The sequence below is a fragment of the Apus apus genome, chromosome 7, assembly GCF_020740795.1.
Source record: "Apus apus isolate bApuApu2 chromosome 7, bApuApu2.pri.cur, whole genome shotgun sequence".
In the NCBI taxonomy this organism is placed as follows: Eukaryota; Metazoa; Chordata; class Aves; order Apodiformes; family Apodidae; genus Apus; species Apus apus.
Window position 1 is genome coordinate 2,741,891 of NC_067288.1, and position 19,341 is coordinate 2,761,231.

General features: G+C 41.6%; 1 protein-coding gene across 5 annotated transcripts in view; it reads left to right on the top strand.

The window, feature by feature from the left end:
* SMG7 (SMG7 nonsense mediated mRNA decay factor) overlaps positions 1 to 19,341 on the top strand; it is a 54,400-nt gene that overhangs the window by 21,531 nt on the left and 13,528 nt on the right. For all 5 annotated transcript variants that reach the window (XM_051624951.1, XM_051624950.1, XM_051624953.1 and 2 more), the window contains 13 exons: positions 233 to 264; positions 1,544 to 1,661; positions 2,621 to 2,753; positions 5,997 to 6,168; positions 7,017 to 7,088; positions 8,059 to 8,209; positions 8,559 to 8,694; positions 10,772 to 10,934; positions 11,942 to 12,098; positions 14,985 to 15,055; positions 15,391 to 15,451; positions 16,083 to 16,202; positions 16,686 to 17,121. In XM_051624951.1, coding sequence (XP_051480911.1) covers positions 233 to 264; positions 1,544 to 1,661; positions 2,621 to 2,753; positions 5,997 to 6,168; positions 7,017 to 7,088; positions 8,059 to 8,209; positions 8,559 to 8,694; positions 10,772 to 10,934; positions 11,942 to 12,098; positions 14,985 to 15,055; positions 15,391 to 15,451; positions 16,083 to 16,202; positions 16,686 to 17,121 — 1,822 coding nt within the window. The remainder of the gene's footprint in view (positions 1 to 232; positions 265 to 1,543; positions 1,662 to 2,620; positions 2,754 to 5,996; positions 6,169 to 7,016; positions 7,089 to 8,058; positions 8,210 to 8,558; positions 8,695 to 10,771; positions 10,935 to 11,941; positions 12,099 to 14,984; positions 15,056 to 15,390; positions 15,452 to 16,082; positions 16,203 to 16,685; positions 17,122 to 19,341) is intronic.

Consider the following 19,341-nt stretch of genomic DNA (forward strand, 5'->3'; position numbering starts at 1 on the left):
AGAGGCTTAAGCCAAGCAGGGAAAGTAAGTAGTTGACTTTTGTTATGGTATGAATTAGAGGAAATAATTCTGTTGAACAGTTGCTTAAATCTGTACTGCATGGAAGTTGTAGGCAGCCTCCGTGGAGCTGGCTCTTCTTTCTGTACTCACTGTTGCATGAATGTGCTTTAGCATAATTCAGTTACTTTGATCAGTCTGTTTCTAATTTATTGTTGTATTTCTTTTTTTACAGGCAGGCAGAAGTCCTGAAGGCTGACATGACAGGTAATTGCCATTATTATACAGTTGATCTAGTTGTTAATACTTGATTCCTATTTTTGTTTTCCTATTATGTGTTTCTTAGGCTTATTGTTCCTAAGAATTCCCTGGAAAGTGTGTGATGCTATGTTAAGGTTTGTCCTCTGTATATAAATAAGTAGCATTGTAACAAGTTGCCCCTCTTTCCTGTATCTAAAATACATGTATTTTTTAAAGTTGAGTTTGGGTGTTTTAAAGCACTGGAGGTCACACTCCTACTGCTTTCCCATTGTGTTCTCCTTTTGGGGATGAGAAAGAGACTCCTCTCCAGACTACAACAGGAACTGCTTTACTTGGGATTAGCAGGGATCTGACTGCTTTGGGAAACCTGGCTGATAGAAATGTTGATCTGAATGCTACCACATGTGTTATGGAAGTGCAGTCCATAGATGCTCTGAAGTCCTACAAGCTGTTTTAAGCTGTATGTATTTACTGCAAATGGAAATGTTTCATATTCACGTATCAGCCACGCAGAACAAGCAGCTTCCCTAATGAACCTGTGCTCAGCCCTGCTTACTGCCTTGGGTTAGTACACGAAGCAGGTTGGTGTAGTCCCTGTAGGAACATTTTAGCTGCCTGAATCCCTCTGCCCCAGCAGGAGTGGCTGCCCCATCAGCAGGATGGTGCCCCTGGGGTGAGGCCCATCCCTCCCTCTCCTGCAGCCCCAGCGAGGCGTGGGAAATGGCACTCTGTGACTCTGGGTAGCAGGGAGCAGTCCAAACCTTCACCCTTCCTGGTGGGAAGTGGGTGGCTACCAGAGTTAGAAAGTGGCCAGCATGCAGTAGGGCTTGCCCACGGTGTTCTCCTAGATACCAACAGCACTGGCTCCACGGCCTGTCTGATTTAGCATCCCTTGATGGATTTCTTTTCTGCTCATTTTTTTTGGCTACTCTGGAAATTTTTCAAAATTCATCCAATGTCAAGAAGCTCTGCAGCTTAATGACTTATGGAGAATCACCTCCTTGTATCTGTTTTGGTTTTTTAACTTGAGCCAGCTGCTGAATTTGCTCATGTGTAGTTCTGGTGTTGTAGGAAACTGATCGATTAATCCCAGATCCCTCTCTAGTTGTTGTATTTCACTGTTCTGATAAATTTGCAATAAAAGAGGGTGTTCAGCATTGGATATCTTACACTTTGTTGTGTTCTTTCATTTGGTAAATGAGTAAAAAGTCAGTTAATTTGTAAGTCTGTACGTTTGAGTATTTCAAAAACTGATGTGTCTTTATTCTCTATTTTTCTTGCACAGATTCGAAGCTGGGTCCAGCAGAAGTCTGGACATCCAGACAGGCTCTCCAGGACTTGTATCAGAAAATGCTAGTGACTGATTTGGAATATGCTTTAGATAAAAAAGTGGAGCAAGACCTGTAAGTACTTCAATAAATTTGTATGTATATAAATAATCTGGACTGATGAGCAGCAAACTGTGAGACTTCCAGAAAAGCATTTGAATCCTATGAAATTGTTGTCTTACTTTCTTTAAAATGTGAGCTGTGCTGGGGGTGAAACATGAGAGTGCACCACAGACCCATGAAGAGCATTCAGTAGGTTAGGATTTTACCTCTGGCAGTTTAGTAGCAGTCATGTCATGCAGGAGGTGAGCCAGATGGAAGGGAAAGAGCTGGGGAACATCAGTCTGCTGTGCTGTCAGGGAAGTGCTGAAGTTTGGAGTTTCCAGAAAGGAGGAAATTTGCCTGATATAACCAGCTGGAGCTTTGAGTGAGGTCTGGCAGGAGCTGAGTAGCTGCTAAAAGCCCTCACTTCAAGCCCTCTCAGGTAGGGCTGGGCAGAGGGAGGAGAATTTTATGGGGTGCTCAAGGCAAGTTAAGAATCAGGGGAAATTCTGTTGGGTTTTCTCCATGCCCTGAGTCCATTCCCTGTTATTTAAGACGCAGACATAAGTTGTAACAGGTTTAGTTCAGAGAAGCATGTAGTTTTTCCAGCACTAGGGAAGCAAGAGGAGTAGGCTGGCTGAGTTGTCCTGGCTACGCCTCCAGTTTTGAATGATTTTTAACCCTGATTTCTACACCCCTTATCCTGTTTCAGGGAGGGACCAAGCACTGTGCTGCCTAAAGCAACAATTACAAGCAAATATTAGTGTTGTTACAGTTTTAGCTATATAGTATCAGGAGCTGTTTCACTCGGTACCAGAGGTGAGAAAAGGTAGTTCTTCTGTGTTTAGCATTATTTCTAATCTGAATGCTGTCTGAATTTGAATATTCTTCATTTCCATGTCTGAAGCTATGTCATTAAACAGTTCTTTCCTGTTACTTATGCCACCTGCATAAGATGCTTCTAAAGTAAAAAGGGAAACTCTTCTTTTCAGTTGGAATCATGCCTTTAAAAATCAGATCACGACGCTACAGGGTCAGGCGAAAAACAGAGCAAATCCAAATCGGAGCGAAGTTCAGGCCAACCTTTCTCTGTTCTTAGAGGCAGCTAGTGGCTTCTACACACAGGTGAGTTGCAAAAAAACATGTTGGCTGTGGCATATTGGCATGGTCTGGAAGCAAACATGCTTCAGCCTTAGGCTGCTTGTGCGTGGTTTCTTTGCAAAGCTTCGGCTGTCAAATCTCCTGTGCTGCTTCAGCAGCTGCTCATGAGATGAGCTCTAATATCATACCAGCATGTAATCTCCTTGAGGAAAGGTGGGAGGGTCAGTTTTAAGTGGGTAAAAGCTGTTCATTTCCCTTTGGTTAGGAAGCTATTGCTGTTCTAGATCAAGCAGTGGTGCTTTCAGCAGGAAAGCTGGCTGTGTACCTTCCTTCCATCAGCCACAGCCTCCAGTCATCTTGACATTTCTGTGAATCTGGTAGTTATTTTGGTGCTCTGTAAAACCATGGCAAAAGTTTAAGTTCCCTTCTAATAGAATGTGCTTGAAAGTCTAAAATCCATTGCATTACTTTGGGTAGGATCAAAGGTCCATTTAGCCCCATATTTTACCTCTTACAGTAGTCTGCTGTGGCTGATCAGAGAATTAAGCAGCAGGAAAATGTAGAATGGTACTTCCTTGCTTCTTCTTCTTGCTTCTCTTGCTTTCTGGCTGCACGTTTGTTGCCTTCTTGAGCTCATTTGTGTCTGAACCATCTAGCTATTAGGAAGTCTTAATTGCCTCCCCAGTGTCAATTGAAGCCATTTACTTTGGTCTCTGCAGTGATCTGTGGTGAAGAATTCTGTATTTTAATTGTAATGTCTAAGAGAAACAATGACACTCAAAACCCTAAGCCAGATAAACCTGTTGACTGATGATTTCAATGTACTAATAGCTATTTTTTTTTCTGCTACTTCTCAAAAAATTCCCATTCATCTTCTCATTACAATATATGCATTTCTGGGCCATTGTCATAAATCTTTCTCATTTTGAAAAACACAAGACTTCCCCTATATAGCAAAGGATAAGCAAAGATAATCAGTTTTGTTCTTGGCTCCAGTTACTGAAGAACAGAAATATGTGCAAAATTCCAAAGTGCAGATGCACTGAGAATGTGTGTGATGCCTTCATGTTTTGTGCTTGGTTCTATGTCCTGTCCTTGTAACTCCTAATGCTGATGCTGAGCATTGAGCTTTCCAAGAACTGTCTATGTACATACTTACATACACATCTGAAAACCAGCTTTTTTTCTGATTTTTTTTCTAACTTAGTGCCCACCACCACTGTGCATTTAAGTAGGGTGATTGTGCCCAAGAGTATTATGTAGCATTTACAACACATAATGTCTTCCTGGTGTTTTGATCAAGATTCCCAGACTTACAAGCACATCTTTAGTCTTAATTCTCTATTTTTGTCAACAATTACTCAGAATCACAAGCTTCAGTTATAGGAACTTTTCTTCCCCTTAAGCAAAACTACTGTTGAGTGCTCTTGAGCTAAGTATCTTTTGTGAGGTTTTCAGTTAATTGATTCCTATTCACTTATTTGTTCCTCACTGAGAGTTCTTTTGCCTGTACTCTTTCCAAGGTTAGATTTCAGCTTGTAGATTATGGAGTATCAGGGTCAGTGAGTCATAATGACCTTAAGAAAGATAATTTGCCTTTTTTCTTTTCTCCCCATTTGGTTTTTGCTGCAGCAACATTGTCACTGCTGAAACCTCTCTTTAAAATAGTGATTTGCCTAAATTTTTTATCATGGCTAGTTTGCTCTGGCTTTGGGTTGCAGCACACATACACAATACTGCATTCTTACTGTATCAGCTCCTAGTTTGATTCTGAACTTCTTCAAGGCAACCCCAGGTTCTTCCAGAATCTGTGATTTTATTTTTTTTTCCTTGGCCTTTGAGGTTTTTTGCTTGCTGTGTTTTGTTTTGTTTTTTTTTTTTTTTTCTTTTTGAAAGCTTATTCAAAGCAGTGAGTTTGACAGGCTGTGCAATAGTTGCCAAGGGTTTTCTACCATGGTCCACAGTTTGTCCTCCAAAAGCCTTCTTCTTCCCTGCAGTGTATCAGGGAATTTTGCTCCTTTTGTGGATGAAATCACAAACTGGGTCATCTTCCTCTGTTCACTGTGCTGTTAATTGTCCCATTTTGAGTGTAAAGATTTTGCCCTGGCAAGGTAGCTGCTCTCCAAGTGTGAGGCCTGTGGAAGTGACACCTTTGAAAGAGAGCATGAATTCTCATAATTCAGCACGTTGGAAGATGTCAAGTTTCTCTCTTGTATCCAGCTTTCATCTGGGAGATCCCTCTTGTTTGGGGATTTTTATCTACTTTATAAAAGACAGAGCAAAAAGGGAGGTGTAACACAAGCTTTTTTCTGCAGCAAGCAAAAGCACTGCAGTGCATGTTCAGCCATTGACAGAGTGCATTTCTATCAGCCCTGAGTTTCTAGATACCTTTGTCTGGAAGTGGAACCCTGCTGCAGGTCTGTTTTATTTGGAGACTGAGGTTGTTCCCACCTGGGACAGAGTCTGTCAATTCTTACTTGCATTTTGAAGCCTGTAACACAGTAGAACAGACACTTTTCATCTCTGCGTGGTGACTGTGACTTCCCGGAATATTTGCTGCAGTTCATTAGGAAAAACTTCAAAAGCCCTCATTAGAATGGCAGAGTTCAGGTTTGTCTTGAATTAGCTTTCGAGATATTTGATCCTCTTCTTTGAAAGAGTCTCACTCTTAGCTTAGCACACATTTCCTGACAACTCAGCCACCAAACTGTTAGCCTTGCTTTGCTTACAAACTGGGCTTTGTGCTGGCTTCTCTCTAAAGTTTAAGTCAGGGTAGTGCTGCTTCTGATGTTGGAACAAACTTATTTGGAGGATGAGTGGCATTCCTTTCTATTATTTTTCAGAATGGTCTCATTTCATAAATGTATGAAAAGGACTGTATTCCTCTTGAGTGTCCTACTTAAAAAACTAAACATAAAAACCAACCCCAAAACAAAACCACAAAGCCCAGACTCTGATAGTGAGTCTCCACAGATGCATGCTTGGTAATTTAAGTGTAATGGGATTTGAGCTGTGTACTGGTTTCTTTCTTACAGAAGTCAAGCTTCTCTTCATGGTTCTGGGCAGAAAAATGCAGCATGGAGCTCAGTGACTTCTGTAGGGAGAACATAATTTAAATTCTCACTTTCAGTAACCCGGGCCTGTTCACTTCAAACATATTGGGGTACTTTGTGCCTCCAAGTGACGCTCTGTTAAGTTCTGCCTGTTGTTTCAATGCTTTCCTGATTACTGTCTCTAGCTGCCACTAAACTAGACCTGTTTTTCCAGTTATTACAGGAATTGTGCACAGTTTTTAATGTAGACTTGCCATGTCGTGTAAAGTCTTCCCAACTGGGAATCATTAGCAATAAACAGACGCACACCAGCGCCATAGTGAAGCCGCAGTCTAGCTCCTGCTCTTACATCTGCCAGCACTGCCTTGTCCACCTTGGAGATATTGGTGAGTTTTTGAAGGAAAAAAGAGGTGGGACACAGAGTTCTACCTGTGTTCAGCCCTCATGAAGAGGGATCTGTACATACCTCGGGCCATGTGTGCTCCAAATTAGTAGCTAGTGGCTGATGGTATGTTTGGTGGTTGCTGCAGGGGGAAGGGTTTGGAAGGCAAAGCTGTTAGACTTTTCTAATGTGTGTTACACATTAATGCATGGAGACAGTTAATCACTAGCTTTCTAGTGATTTGCTAGAGTCTGTCTTCCAGCCTGCTAATCATGCTGTAGCTGGTAGGCACAGTGAAATGTTGAAAATGGTGGCTATGATGAAAGCTTTTGCAGCAGGCTGGCATGCTTCTCTGTTTCAGAACATTGCTTTTCAATCTTGTATACAAAGGCAATACCTAGAAATCCAGCCTTTCATAAGTGAGGTTTCTTTTTTCACAGTAAGTTCAATGAGTTAATTTCTTTGTTGATCAGAGCACAACTACGTGTTGTAGAAGGTCCTTTCTTCATTGGAATCTGCAATTGCTTTTATAATAACCTAAAAGTAGATTTAGTTGCTGATTGTGCAAAGAAGTGTGAACGATATTTGTAGCTCTCTGGATGTGGTGCTATTGGCACAACATTGTTCTACATACAAATTGATAAGCTGTGACAATGGGATCTAAGGAAAAAACAACACCTGAACATTCAACGTTTTTGAATCTTTTATTTGCTTGGTGTAATTTGATGTTCTCCTGATGCTCGTTTCTAAAATGATAATGAAGTGTTCTTCAGGTAAACTGGGTTGTATTAAAATAAGTATGGGAGAGTTTAAATTTTTTGTTGTGTTGTTTTGTTGTTGTTGTTTTCTTAGCTCGCTATAGGAATCAGACCAGCCAGGCAGAGTCTTACTACAGACACGCAGCTCAGCTTGTCCCTTCTAATGGTGAGTCTGGGATACCTTCTAGGCCCATAATCCCAAAGGAACATCTAAGGTATTGTTTCTCTTGTGTGACAACTGGGGACTTGCAGTTTTATAGACACCTCCCTCCCCAAATACCCCAAACAATCAAGCCTGACCTGTTGGTAAGTCAGTTATGTGATGTATGTAAAAAAGCTGTTGGCCTGATTCGTGTCACTTGTCTCCTTTCTGTGTAGATTTAAAAACAAAGAAGGGAATACTTCCCTCCAAGGCTTCACTATTGCTATGTCATACTGTATGACATTCATACATTATAAAGAACAATTTGTTTCTTCACATGCCAGTTGGTTAAGTTTAGTAGCTAAAATGGAATTTTTCATGTTGCTCATGCAGGTTAAGAGCTTCTTTAGTTCAGGAATCTAGTTTTTTAGCTGTAAGCTTACAGTGGTCCAAAACACAGGGATGTTGAGAGAAGGATATGTAACTTTTGAGCCTGCTTGCAAAATTGAATATCTGGTTCCAGCAGCCTGTTATTTTCTAACTGAAAAATTATCCATAACTGTAGAAACTTATACTCTGCAGGTAAAAAATATGAACAACTGTTGACAGTTAGATTTGCCTCATGAGGTAAAACTGGGCTGGATTTTGTCCAAACAGATGAAGATAAATGTTGGTGGTGAAAGCCTTGTGTTGACTGTGTCTTCTTATTTAGAGAAAAATCTTAGACTCTATTGAAAAACCCCACACCAAAACAAACAAACAAACAAAAACCAACAAAACCCCACCAAACACCTACACCACAAATTTCAAAGCTTTTTCCTTTGAGTTCTGCTGATATGAGGCTGGAGTAAAAGGCTCAACATGTGAATCTGAATCTTGTCAGTTGAAGATCTAGGACTTTGTGCTCCCTTTTAAGATAACCATACTTATTCTGAAATCTAGCAAGCTTTACTCCATGACAACTAGTTAGACAACTTGTCTTTTTTTCCCTCAGGTCAGCCTTATAATCAGTTGGCTATTCTAGCTTCCTCCAAAGGAGACCACTTGACCACAATTTTCTACTACTGCAGAAGCATTGCTGTGAAGTTTCCTTTCCCAGCTGCCTCCACTAACCTACAAAAAGCACTTTCTAAAGCACTGGAAAGGTAAGGCTAAGCATGATGTATTTCTGCTTGGATAAGATGGAAAAGACTTCTTCCAGATGTACCTCCTATTCCACAAGTTATTGATATTTGCTAGTAGAAACGGAAGTTCCTTGACCCCCTTCAAGTCAGAACATCCTTACACGTGTAGGGAACAAAGAATAGTTTGTGTCTGGGATGCTCTGGAGTGTGAGTGGGGATTGCAGGAGATAAGTATATCGTGCCAATGTGAAAAAGTAGCTTTGCATGGACATTCCTCCTTTCTTGAACTCCACGGAGCACATTTGTGATGTTCTGTGCAGCTGTGTCTAATTCCAAAGCCTGAAGTTGTGTATTTCTGTTCCAAATGCAGTCGTGATGAGGTGAAGACTCGATGGAGCGTGTCTGACTTCATCAAGGCATTTATTAAATTCCATGGCCATGTGTACCTGAGTAAGAGCCTGGAGAAGCTGAGCCCTCTTCGAGAAAAGCTGGAAGAGCAGTTCAAGGTTAGTTCTAACAATAAATTAATTAGTGTATTGAGGAGAGTATTTTTAGCAGCTGAGTTCTGAAATTACAGTCCAGTAATAACTTTTTCCCATGACTTGATGAAGCTTGAGTAATGGAAGGTTTGCATCTCAGCTAACACTGGATAGTTCTGTTGACTTCTGCACAGAGTAGGATTTTTTTTGCCATTTGATATTTGCTGTGTTACTGGTGGAAATGCAGGAGAAATCAGTGACTACAGTTGATTTTCTGCTCTTTAACCTGGATGATTCTTGGATACCTGCGAAAAACACTTGATTCATCTGTGAAGGTTTGGCTTAGTTATGTGATGAACTATGAGAGCTTCAATTTTGGATGGCATTCATTCACTCCCACTGGTTATTAAGACTACTTTTAATCTTCCTCAGACAGCTTGCTTCTCCTGTCAGTGGTTTGCCTTTTAAAAACAGTGTTCCTTACAACCTTAATTTGTGTATAGACTAGAACTATTCAGAGCACGTTTCCTCTGGAAAATCCAGGAGTGCTCATTAATTATGTAGCCAGCTCATTAAGTTGGATAATGTAGCAAAGATTGAAACAAAGAGAGTTATTTAAGATGTTTATATAAAGTAGTATGGTTTTGAAGTGAGCATTCATAGTGGCTGTTACCTGCTCTCTGGGAACTGCTCTGCTTCAGCATCTTCACTGAAGAATAAGCAAGGTAGTATGGACACCTTCAACAGAGCAAGTGTAGTAGATGCTTTTCCAAATTAAGAAGGGGGAGGTGATCCTAGAAATCTAAGGAATCACAAATATTCTTTACAGTCCTTATTTGCATTTTTGCATTGAATTGGGTTGCTAGAGCTAGGTCCAAACATTCCTTCAAGTAAAACAAATAAGCAAACAAACCCCCCCCCCCAACTTGTGAATTGTATGTTTGGAAGTGAGCTGCTTGAACACAGTGAACTAAAGTAACATTGTTTCAAAAGTGAATAATTGTATCTTTCTGTGTGTGATGTTGGCTGTTGAACAAGTACTGCTCTTTCCATGCTTATCATCAATAATTATAGGCATTGCTCAGGCATGTGGAACAGTCTTATTTTTCTGAACTGATCCAGTGTGTTTAAAGAGAGCTGACTAAGCCCTGCTTTGTAGCTTTGGTTACTTTTTTGTTTATGTATTATGCAATATGAGGCTTAATTTACTAGAGAGCAGCTCTTCTGACTTGAACGGGTGAAAGGTGGATGTGCAAGTGGCAGTATGGTGGATAATAATTTGAACTGTGTGGCTGATGTTTCCTGGGAATGAGGAGAGAGTGGTAGGGTTCAGGGTGTGCAGCCAGGCCCGCGATTCTGCTGCTCAGGACTCTGCCACTTCTAGCTGTTGGCTCTGTAGTGCTTCATGCCTGTAACTAAAAGTCAAGGTTGAACATGGAGCTCAAACCTTTTCCCAATGCTTTTGATTAATGCACTTGCCTCCCTGTCTGATGTGTGTGATGATAAGCTGCTTGTGGTTTGGGATATCTTTTCTTTTTTAACAATGCTCTGAAAAAAGCATCAAGGTTTCTCTCCCTGTTCTGAGAAAGGTGGCTTTTACAGCATAGTTACTGAAATGCATTTGTAAATAGCTCGCCCTGTTTTAGTCCACAGTGGCATTCCATGACCCATGAAGTCGGATGTGGAAGTAGCCTTTAATACATAACCACACAGTATTCAAATTTTCCAGGTTTTTTTTTTTAAGGTGTCACCTTCTCCATGCTCTTTCTTCGCAAGACTGAGAAATGCAGTGGCTGTACATGCCTCTGTGATCCTTGTGGTGCTGTCATGGCCCAGTAGAGTCACACTGGCTCTGTAAGGAAGCCAAGAGGGTGTTGATTTGTTGTGCATGGGGGGTTGGTGTATGAGAAAAAACCTTGGGCTTAACAGTGGGCACCTGCCCGTGCCCTCCTGGGAAGCCCAGGGCTGTGCTAACAGGGGTCTCTGCGTGAGTGTTGCCTTAGGGGCAGAAGCATTAGTCAAGCAGTGAAGGAGCAGCTAATCCATTCACGTGTGTGCTTCACCATATAAAAATACATGCTCTGTGTTTGTGTCTTTGTTGCAGAGGTTGTTATTCCAAAAGGCCTTCAATTCTCAGCAGTTAGTACATATAACTGTCATCAATCTCTTTCAACTACATCACCTACGAGACTTCAGCAACGAAACGGAGCAGCACAGCTACAGCCAGGATGAGCAGCTCTGCTGGACACAGTTACTGGCTCTCTTCAGTAAGTATGAAAGGAAATTGATTTTTGTGTTTATTTTCTGGTCTTCTACGGAATCCATTAGTAATTTGCTGCCAGTGTCTGGCTTAATGGCTGTGTGAGAGGGAAGTGATGCAGATAGGCAGTGTGGGAGGAAGTTGAGAGGGAATGTGGTTGTGTGGGATCATTTATGTCTAGCAGTGCTTACTAGCACTGGATTTCTGTGCCCTGGACCTGTTCTGTTTGAAGTTTTACAGAACTTTGCACCTTCTTCCTGGTTCTGAAGGAACATTTTAATTTTGGATCCAATTTAGCAGAGGGTACTACCCTGCTGGGGGGACTGCTCTGCAGTTGACCATAGTGTGTTTGGAGTTGTTTTGAATGGAGCTATGTCTGATTTGACAGGACTGAAATTGAAGTTAGCTGAACTAGGAGCAAAACTGCTTCTGTGCTTTTGATAATATCAACTAGAAAATGAGTGGGAGTGCAGAACATTTTATACTCCAGCCACATAATGCTGATTTGCTTAACTTGATCCAGCTTGATCAGCTTGGCCTTGTTCATAAACACCTACATTTATGAACTGAATTTCTGCAGGTTCCAGCCTGGAGCTGATTTGAAAGCACCCTGGTCATGCTGGTGTGGTTACTATTCCTCAGCTTGTGTGCCCTCTAAAGTGCAGATAGCTCTAATTAAATAAATCAATGAATATTTTTGTTATTGGTGTGTCTCACCAGGTTTTGTTAACTTACCAAAATCATTTGCCATGACACTAACAAAAGGAGAGGGGGATGAAAAAGCCACCAAAGTTCTGCTTCATGGTAGAAAACTATTGAAAAAAGATGATCTGTTGGTGATTTATTTTTTTTTTAAGTTTAGGTAATTGGGCTGCTTTGTTCTAAAGAGCTGGCTCTTAGAAATAAGGTCTTATGGGTGGGATGTGTGTTTGATGACGTTGTTTGGCCAACTTAGTGTCGTTCCCACATCATTTGGTTTTGGCTTTGTGGTTTTTTTTTTTCTCTGTTTCCTAGTGTCCTTTCTTGGAGTTCTGTGCAAGTGTCCTTTACAAAATGACTACCAGGAGGACTCTGGGGCTGCATATCCTCTTCCAGCTGTGAAGGTTTCAATGGACTGGCTGAAACTTAGGCCCAGTGTTTTCCAGGAGGCGGTGGTTGATGAGAGACGGTAGTGAGTGTTCATCTTTGGTTTTGATACATTTAATTGCATAAAGTAATAAGAACTGATGATATGCAAATTAGTAATGGGAAAAGTGATTGTATAACTCATTATTACAGACATCAAAATGATAGAGAATATATGTGCTGAAAAGTTAATAAAGCCAAACATGAGATTTTTGGGCTACATGGGGAAATTCACTGTTTTAATTTGCTTTGGGTTTGCATGTAGCAGCTTTAGTGTCTGACTTGATCAGAACTACTTATTGTGCCCTTAGTTTAATCTATTGTAATGATTTCTGAGACTTGTTGAGTCTCAGAACACTTGCCTTAATTTCATGCATTAGGCCATCTCTTGGGCAGTGCTGGAATAGTTTTCCTGGCTCATCATCCATATTATTAACATTATGGAATTATATTAAATTTAGTAGAGGAGGTCTTTAAATGTCAGCATAGGCATTATTGTTCTGGGCTGTTGCTCTGAGTTTTCATTTCTGCCTCTACTCTTACAAGTTTAGGCTTAGATATTTCAAAACTTGCCAACTTTTTATGTAGCCTGTTAACTTTTCATGAATGATAGCAAGCCAGTAAGGTGTTTCTGACCTGTAAGACATTTTTTCAGACCGGAGTGACTGTTGCTGACATAGTTGGATGAGTATTTTTCCTAGGATGGCCACTGTAAGGAAATCAGTTTTAAACCAGTGTGCTCAGCTGACCTTGTGCAATGTTCCGTGGTGGTTTCAGCTCTTTTGGCACAGTGTGCTGTAAGATGTGATTCTAGCCAAGGCTTGTCTTTTCTGTATGTTGATGGATCAGGAGCAGGGATCCCTGGAACCTCCCTTTGCTAAATGAGTAGGAAGATTTGCTCAAACATGTGCAAAACCTAATGCCCTGGAGCTTTGGGAATTTCAATTCCTGAGTTCCTGAAAACAAGGTTAAGGAAAAGAAGAGCTCACAAATTGGTTTGAGAGGGTAATATGTATGCATGTTTTGAAGGAAGACTTTATACCAGTATTTTAATAGGGAAGATTACTACTTGATACAGAGTAGTCCTTGCAGAGAGGAGATGCAGGTGGTACTTTATGCATAGAGTAACAAAATGGATCTTCAGGTGTGAATATATATTCTGAGTTAGCTTTATGGGCAGAAGGACCTACTCTATCAGGATCTCTTGAAAGAACATGCCTGGTGTTTGTACCTGTGAAGTGATACAGTGGTGTTCTTAGGTACTCATCCTACAGAGTTGTGAATTGGGCAGCAAACAGCTGTAAAATTCATAGCTGGACTTGAAAAGAAGGCTAAGTACCACTTAGATGTGTCAAAATGAGCATTAGTTAGTAGCCTTTACATTTGTCAGCTCTAAAAAGTTGAGATAACTTCCCAAATACTTGTAGAATGAGAGTTTTTATTTCTGACATTTTTTGCAGACTACATAAACACACACGTGTGCTTTTATCAACCTCTGTTTAATAACCTGATGTCTGTTTTATATTGAAAAATTTTCCTTACTCTGAGTCCATACTTAATGGTGGACTTGGTTCAGGAAATAACCCCGTACTCCTTTTTAAACTTTCAGTTGTCCCCACTCCATGCTTATCATTTTCCTGTGGATAATTAATCCTACCCCAAACTGAACAAGCATCTGAAGTAGGAATGAAATATGTTTACCAAGAAAAGTAGATGAATCTGAAGACAAGAACTGAGGACAGAAGTGTCTATATATATATATGTCACTACTACTGTGTGTTCTCTAGAAATGAGTTTTCCAAACCTGCCCTGTGGAAACCACATTAGGTTTAGGTTGTAACATGTGTCACTGCATCACTGTCTTGCTTCGAGATCTCTTATTATGAAATCCATTATTTCAAATGTTTACAGGAAGATTGCAGGTCACTGCAGGTTGCAACACAGTTGCACTCTCACTTTTCTCCTCCTGTTCCGTGTCACTCACTGGTGGGGAGGAGCTCAGTGAAGTGTAGAGAATAAGCATAAACATCATGTTTCCAGTCCCTGCGGCTGTGCAGGGAAGTGGCTGACCTCAGGCTTTTGGGTGCATGTTGCATTTTCCAGTCCAGGTGCTGACTGATGGCTGCAAGCCTTGCTGAGGGAGGGTGGAGATTCATTTTCCTGCCACTGAGCACAGTGGGCTCCTTCAAATAGTTAACCTGGTGCCTCCAAGGACTCTGTGTCTGGGTTTCATGCCTGTCACTAAAGCCAAACCTGGATGCTTAGACTTTTGGGTTGGAGCTTCTAAAAAAATAGGAGGAAGCAGATAGTTGATGGCAGTTAATATTAACCACCTGTGCAGTGATCTTTGTGATTTTAAAAATTCTTTGCCTCAGGGCTTTGTTAAGAATTTCCAGTTGTTGCTTGTACTGCTATTGCTAGTGCAAGGTGGGGAGACTGCCAGTTAACCTCTGGTTTAAGAGTCTTAGTGCAACCCTTGCTCAGACCTTCTTGGTACCTTCTTGGTTCCAGTGCTACAGTACAGTGTTGATGTTCACAGAACAGAAGTACTTCTGCACAGCTGTATTTTGATAAATTGCTTTGCTTCCCAGCTGATTAATTTACTGTGGCTTTGAGAGCAGGCAGTTTGGGACTGGAAAATGTGAATTGCAAACAGGAGCTCTGGACATTTGCAGTAGGTTTGTCTATTTAAATTCACCATGCTGTGAGAGCCTGGCTTCTTTGGTAACTTAGATTGGATTTTTAAACCCATGAAGTTTTCAAGAAAGTGATCTTTTCCCTGACACTTGAGAGAAGCTGTAGCTCTTCTTGGGAATCAGAGGATTAATAGAAGCCATGCCTGTGTAACAGAGTTCAATGTTTTTTTGGTAAGGTGGAGAGATTCCATGTTCTGTAGTTTTCACTTACAATTTGTCTGTTTTCTGATTTGAAGCATATGGCCCTGGCTGATTTCTCTTCTAAACAGCTTCCAGCCTCATGAAGAAGATCTATCCAGTAATAATGGTAAGGACACTTGTAGTCTGTGCTGTACAAAACTGGGAACAAGGCATGGAGGTTTTCTGGCATTATGGGGAGTTGTAATTGAAGAGCAAATAGGGAACAAATTGTCTTCTAGCGTTAGTGTGTATGAATAATTTGCAAATGCTCCTTTCTCATGCCGAGCAGACTTTGCTGTACTTTATCATTCCTGAGCTCCTCAGATTGCAGGGTGGCCCAGTACAATTGAGCACATTTAATAAAAGGCTTTGCTAGGTAGTGACCTTGCTGAGGTGTCTCCTTATGGTGCTGTGCTTAATGTGTTCATGCTTTCCTTACGCTGTTTCTTGTCTGTTCACCAGCAACCCCCCTTCCAGAAGAATTTGAGTTGCAAGGATTCTTGGCTCTGAGGCCCTCATTCAGGTGGGTGATAGCTGAAGGAGCTGTACTCTTGCTGATGTCACTACTCTGATAGACACTGACCTCTCCAATAGCTTATTTTCTGCGTGCTTACTGCTGGATGGGTTGATGTTGGTATCTTTGAGTAAGACCTGTAATAGGCAGCACAGGCCTTGAGTCTCCATTTAGTTAAATCTCCAGTAAAACTCTGGGAAAAGTCCTGAGCTTATCATATTGATTATGACTTCTTTGTTTTTATTCTGTAAACTGAAAGGGGAAAAAAAAAAAGTAGTGAAGAAGGGAATGCTTTTCAATGAAAACTGCTTCATGTGGTGTTACTTTGGTTTTTATACTGTTTTTTACTGTGTACTCAGCATCATGCACAAATATGGACAATATTAAGTGGATTCACTTATTTTTGTGATTTTTCAGCTATCAGACAGCTGAGCTGTTGTCTTTTTGTTCAAAAATCCCCAAACCTCTTCAATACAGATGCATGTTGCACCTGAAAATCAGACAGCCAGGTTTTGAGTGGGATCAGGTGAAATTTCACAGCTTGTGATAGAGTAATGCTGCCCCAGTTGTATTTCTAAAGAAACACAAGGTTGCAGAGGCTGTCTAATTAATATCATTCCCTCTCCTTTGTCAACACTAGGAACTTGGATTTTTCCAAAGGCCACCAGGCGATTACAGGAGACAAGGAAGGGCAGCAGCGTCGGATACGGGAACAACGTCTGATCTTCACAGGCAAATGGATTGCTGATAACCAGCCAAGGTGACTGCCAGCAGCACCTGGGTGTTTCATTTGCTGCTGTAAGCTGAGGTGACATGAGTGCCAGAGCTGGGCTGTGTTTTTCTCACTGTTTGACACAGCAGTTAGGTATCATGTGAATGCCTGATGCTGACAGTGCTGATGACCTGTTCTGTGGGTCAGCATGCCACTGGTCAGAGCCTAATTGTGATAGGGAATGTCTTTGGAGCAGAGCAGCGTGTTTGATGAGGCCTTTTTGGGGATACTGCAGCACAGCCAAGTGGAAACAGTATTTGAAGTGGCATCAAGAGTGTTAGCACGTGAGCTTAGGTTGTGCTGGAGGATGCCCTTAGCTGGGAGATGGGATGTAACATCTTGTTGCTGGGGTGAGGTGAGGCAGGGTGGTGCATATGGTGGCTTTCTGCTTTTCTAATCTGGGGAAGGGGGTTACCCTGTGAGAGACTATTCCTACTTGCTTTTCAATTCCTTTCTGTCTTTTATCTTCAGGTTGATTCAGTGTGAAAATGAGGTAGGAAAGCTGTTGTTTCTGACGGAAATCCCGGAATTGTTGCTAGAGGACCCTAGTGAAGCCAAAGAGAGTCTCACCTTGCAAGAAACATCTATTGCAGAACCTCTATCTACTGATGGGAGCCCTGGACTCAAATCAGTTCTGTGCTCTGGCAGAAGCCTCAACAGCAACTGTGACACGGGAGAAAAACCAATGGTCACTTTCAAAGAGAACATCAAGCCACGGGAACTGAACAGAGAGCAAGGGCGAATCTATCCCCCTAAAGACGTAGGCAGGGAAAGAAGGGACTATATCAAAGGAATAGTAGCCAGTAAGAATGATGGGAAGAAGGATAACAATAAAAGAAAGACAGAGATCAAGAAATGCAGCTTGGACAAGATGCAGGAAGCAGGAAAGCAGAACGTGGCAGTTCAGGTAAGCCTTTAGATCAAAGGGATGCTGTGGCTTAGGCAGCACCATGTTGGTGTCAGGGCAGTCACTGCTCGTGGGGAGCACAGCAGAGTCAAGGACTCACTGTGGGCCCTGCAGGTACAGCTAGTGCACATCTGTCTCAAAGACCAGGTATTAGTCATATTTGGGTCTCTGCCCTTTTCCTTGATGCTCTCTCAGTTTGTTGGGGAGAAAAGATAGGGAGCACCGACAGGGTATTTTGTTAATGTGCTTAGGATAGTTAAAAACAGGCCTCTAGCTGTTTTTCCACAAATTATACAGGCTGCCAAGGCAGTTCCCATGGCCAGGTCATGGTCATGCTCTCACCCATGCTGAGGTCTGTTGCGAAGGAAGTGGGTACTCTGTATTTTTGGTTCACTTGACTTGTGCACATTCAATAAATTAAACCGATCACAAAAGCCACAGGGTTGATTATGTGGAATTAGATTCTCTGTACTGTGCATGCAGTCAGGTGGGGCTCCATGGAAGAGAGGAAAGCCACACTGCACTTAAGCTATGATTTTGTACTCAGTCTCTCAGAATTGTTGGTTCTCGTATGAGCTGCTCTTTTCTCAGTCATATTTTGGAGGCATGCTTTTTCCCCCCTATTTCTGTGAGCATTGTGTACAAAAATGCTCCCATCGTAAGTTGATAGTGAATTTACTGCTCTGGCTTCCATTGAGTTGTTGTAAATAAGGGTGTAGAGTTTCAGGGTTGATCTGACCTGTGCCTGGATAGTTTGGCTGCATCTCAATCATTCCCTGATGATGTCTGGAGCTATTTAATGATGGTGATGAAGACTCTATTATTTCCCTGGAGAAACTGTGTCAGTTCTTCACCATTCTTGCAAGTGGAAATTATTTCCTAATGTACTTTTATCTCCCTTGCCTCTGTCTAAGCCTATTACTGCTTCCCAAGACAGGTCTGCAAAATAACTTAAGCCTTCCTCTTTGCAGTGGCTCTGAAGGCCTGTGTAATTGAGGTCTGTTTTCCCTGGGCTGGACAAACCAGCTCTTTCAGTCTTTCTGGCTTGTGCTGTTAAGACCCTTGAATTATTTTTCTGGTTCTCCTTATTAGTTGCTGCTAAGCATCATCATTATGAAAGGGAAGGTCTGAACTGGTAGTACCATTCAGTTGGTTGTGCAAGGGGTCCTACCAAGGGGGACAAAGGGAAATGGTCTACAGAAGCCATGTGGCAATCATTCATGGGTCACCAAAGAAGAGTCTGGTATCTGAAAAATAACTTAGGTAGATGAGTTAGCATAGCAAGTTTCTTACATATTTGTTGAACATGTCTGGAGTGTGGTTGCAGGCCTGAGCATAACTGCCAGTTTCAGTGTTCGTGTCCCTAGGTTGCAAAATAAGGACTTGAGGCTGATAAAGGCCACCAGATCTCTGAGAAGTATGTGTAGATTTTTCCATAGGGAAGATATTTTAATTTTAACCCACCTGATTTATCAGAAATTTGCTTGTCTTAGTCTTCAGAAATAATAAACCTGGGAAAAACTGATTTCAAACCCAGCTTGTAGCAGAACCTGTTCTGATGCATTGGTCACTCTTCATCTGTTGAACAGAAATTATATTTTATTTCTTAGTTTTATCAGCTGTATTTCTTAGGGCAGCTATTGCAATGAAATGCCTTTTGTCTTATATAGTTTGGGGTTATTTATCCAGACCTGCTCCGGAAGATGGGGAAGATTTGCTTACAGAGGAGAAACCAGGGTTGGTTTTGCACTTCCCTGGTGGTCTGTTAGCCCTCTGCTTTAGCCTTCCTTGAAAATTCAGGCTTTATCTTGTCTGTAGCTCGTTGCCTTCAAAAGCTTAAATGCTGCAAATATTGCAACTCCTACTTAGCAAAAACGTGAAGAATGTTATACAAAAGTAATCAGTCCAGTTTTGCAGGTAAGTGAATAACTTGCACACTCAGACAGGATCGTGGAAGTGTGATATAGGTTGAATCTCTGCTCTTCAGGGAAGATAACTTTAGGTGCTGGGAAGGTTCCATGCAGGTTTGCTTGAGGTGTAATGAACTCTCAAGAAGTCTCTGTCATGAAATGGTGCCTCTCCCAAGCATCGTGTGGGAGCCCTCGAGACCACTGGGGCATCAGAGATTTGGTGGCATTGACACTTCTGAGGCAAGGGCAGGTAGGAGCAGGGAAGCAACTGAAATTTGTCTGTCTTGATTAATCAAGTTTAGTTATTTAG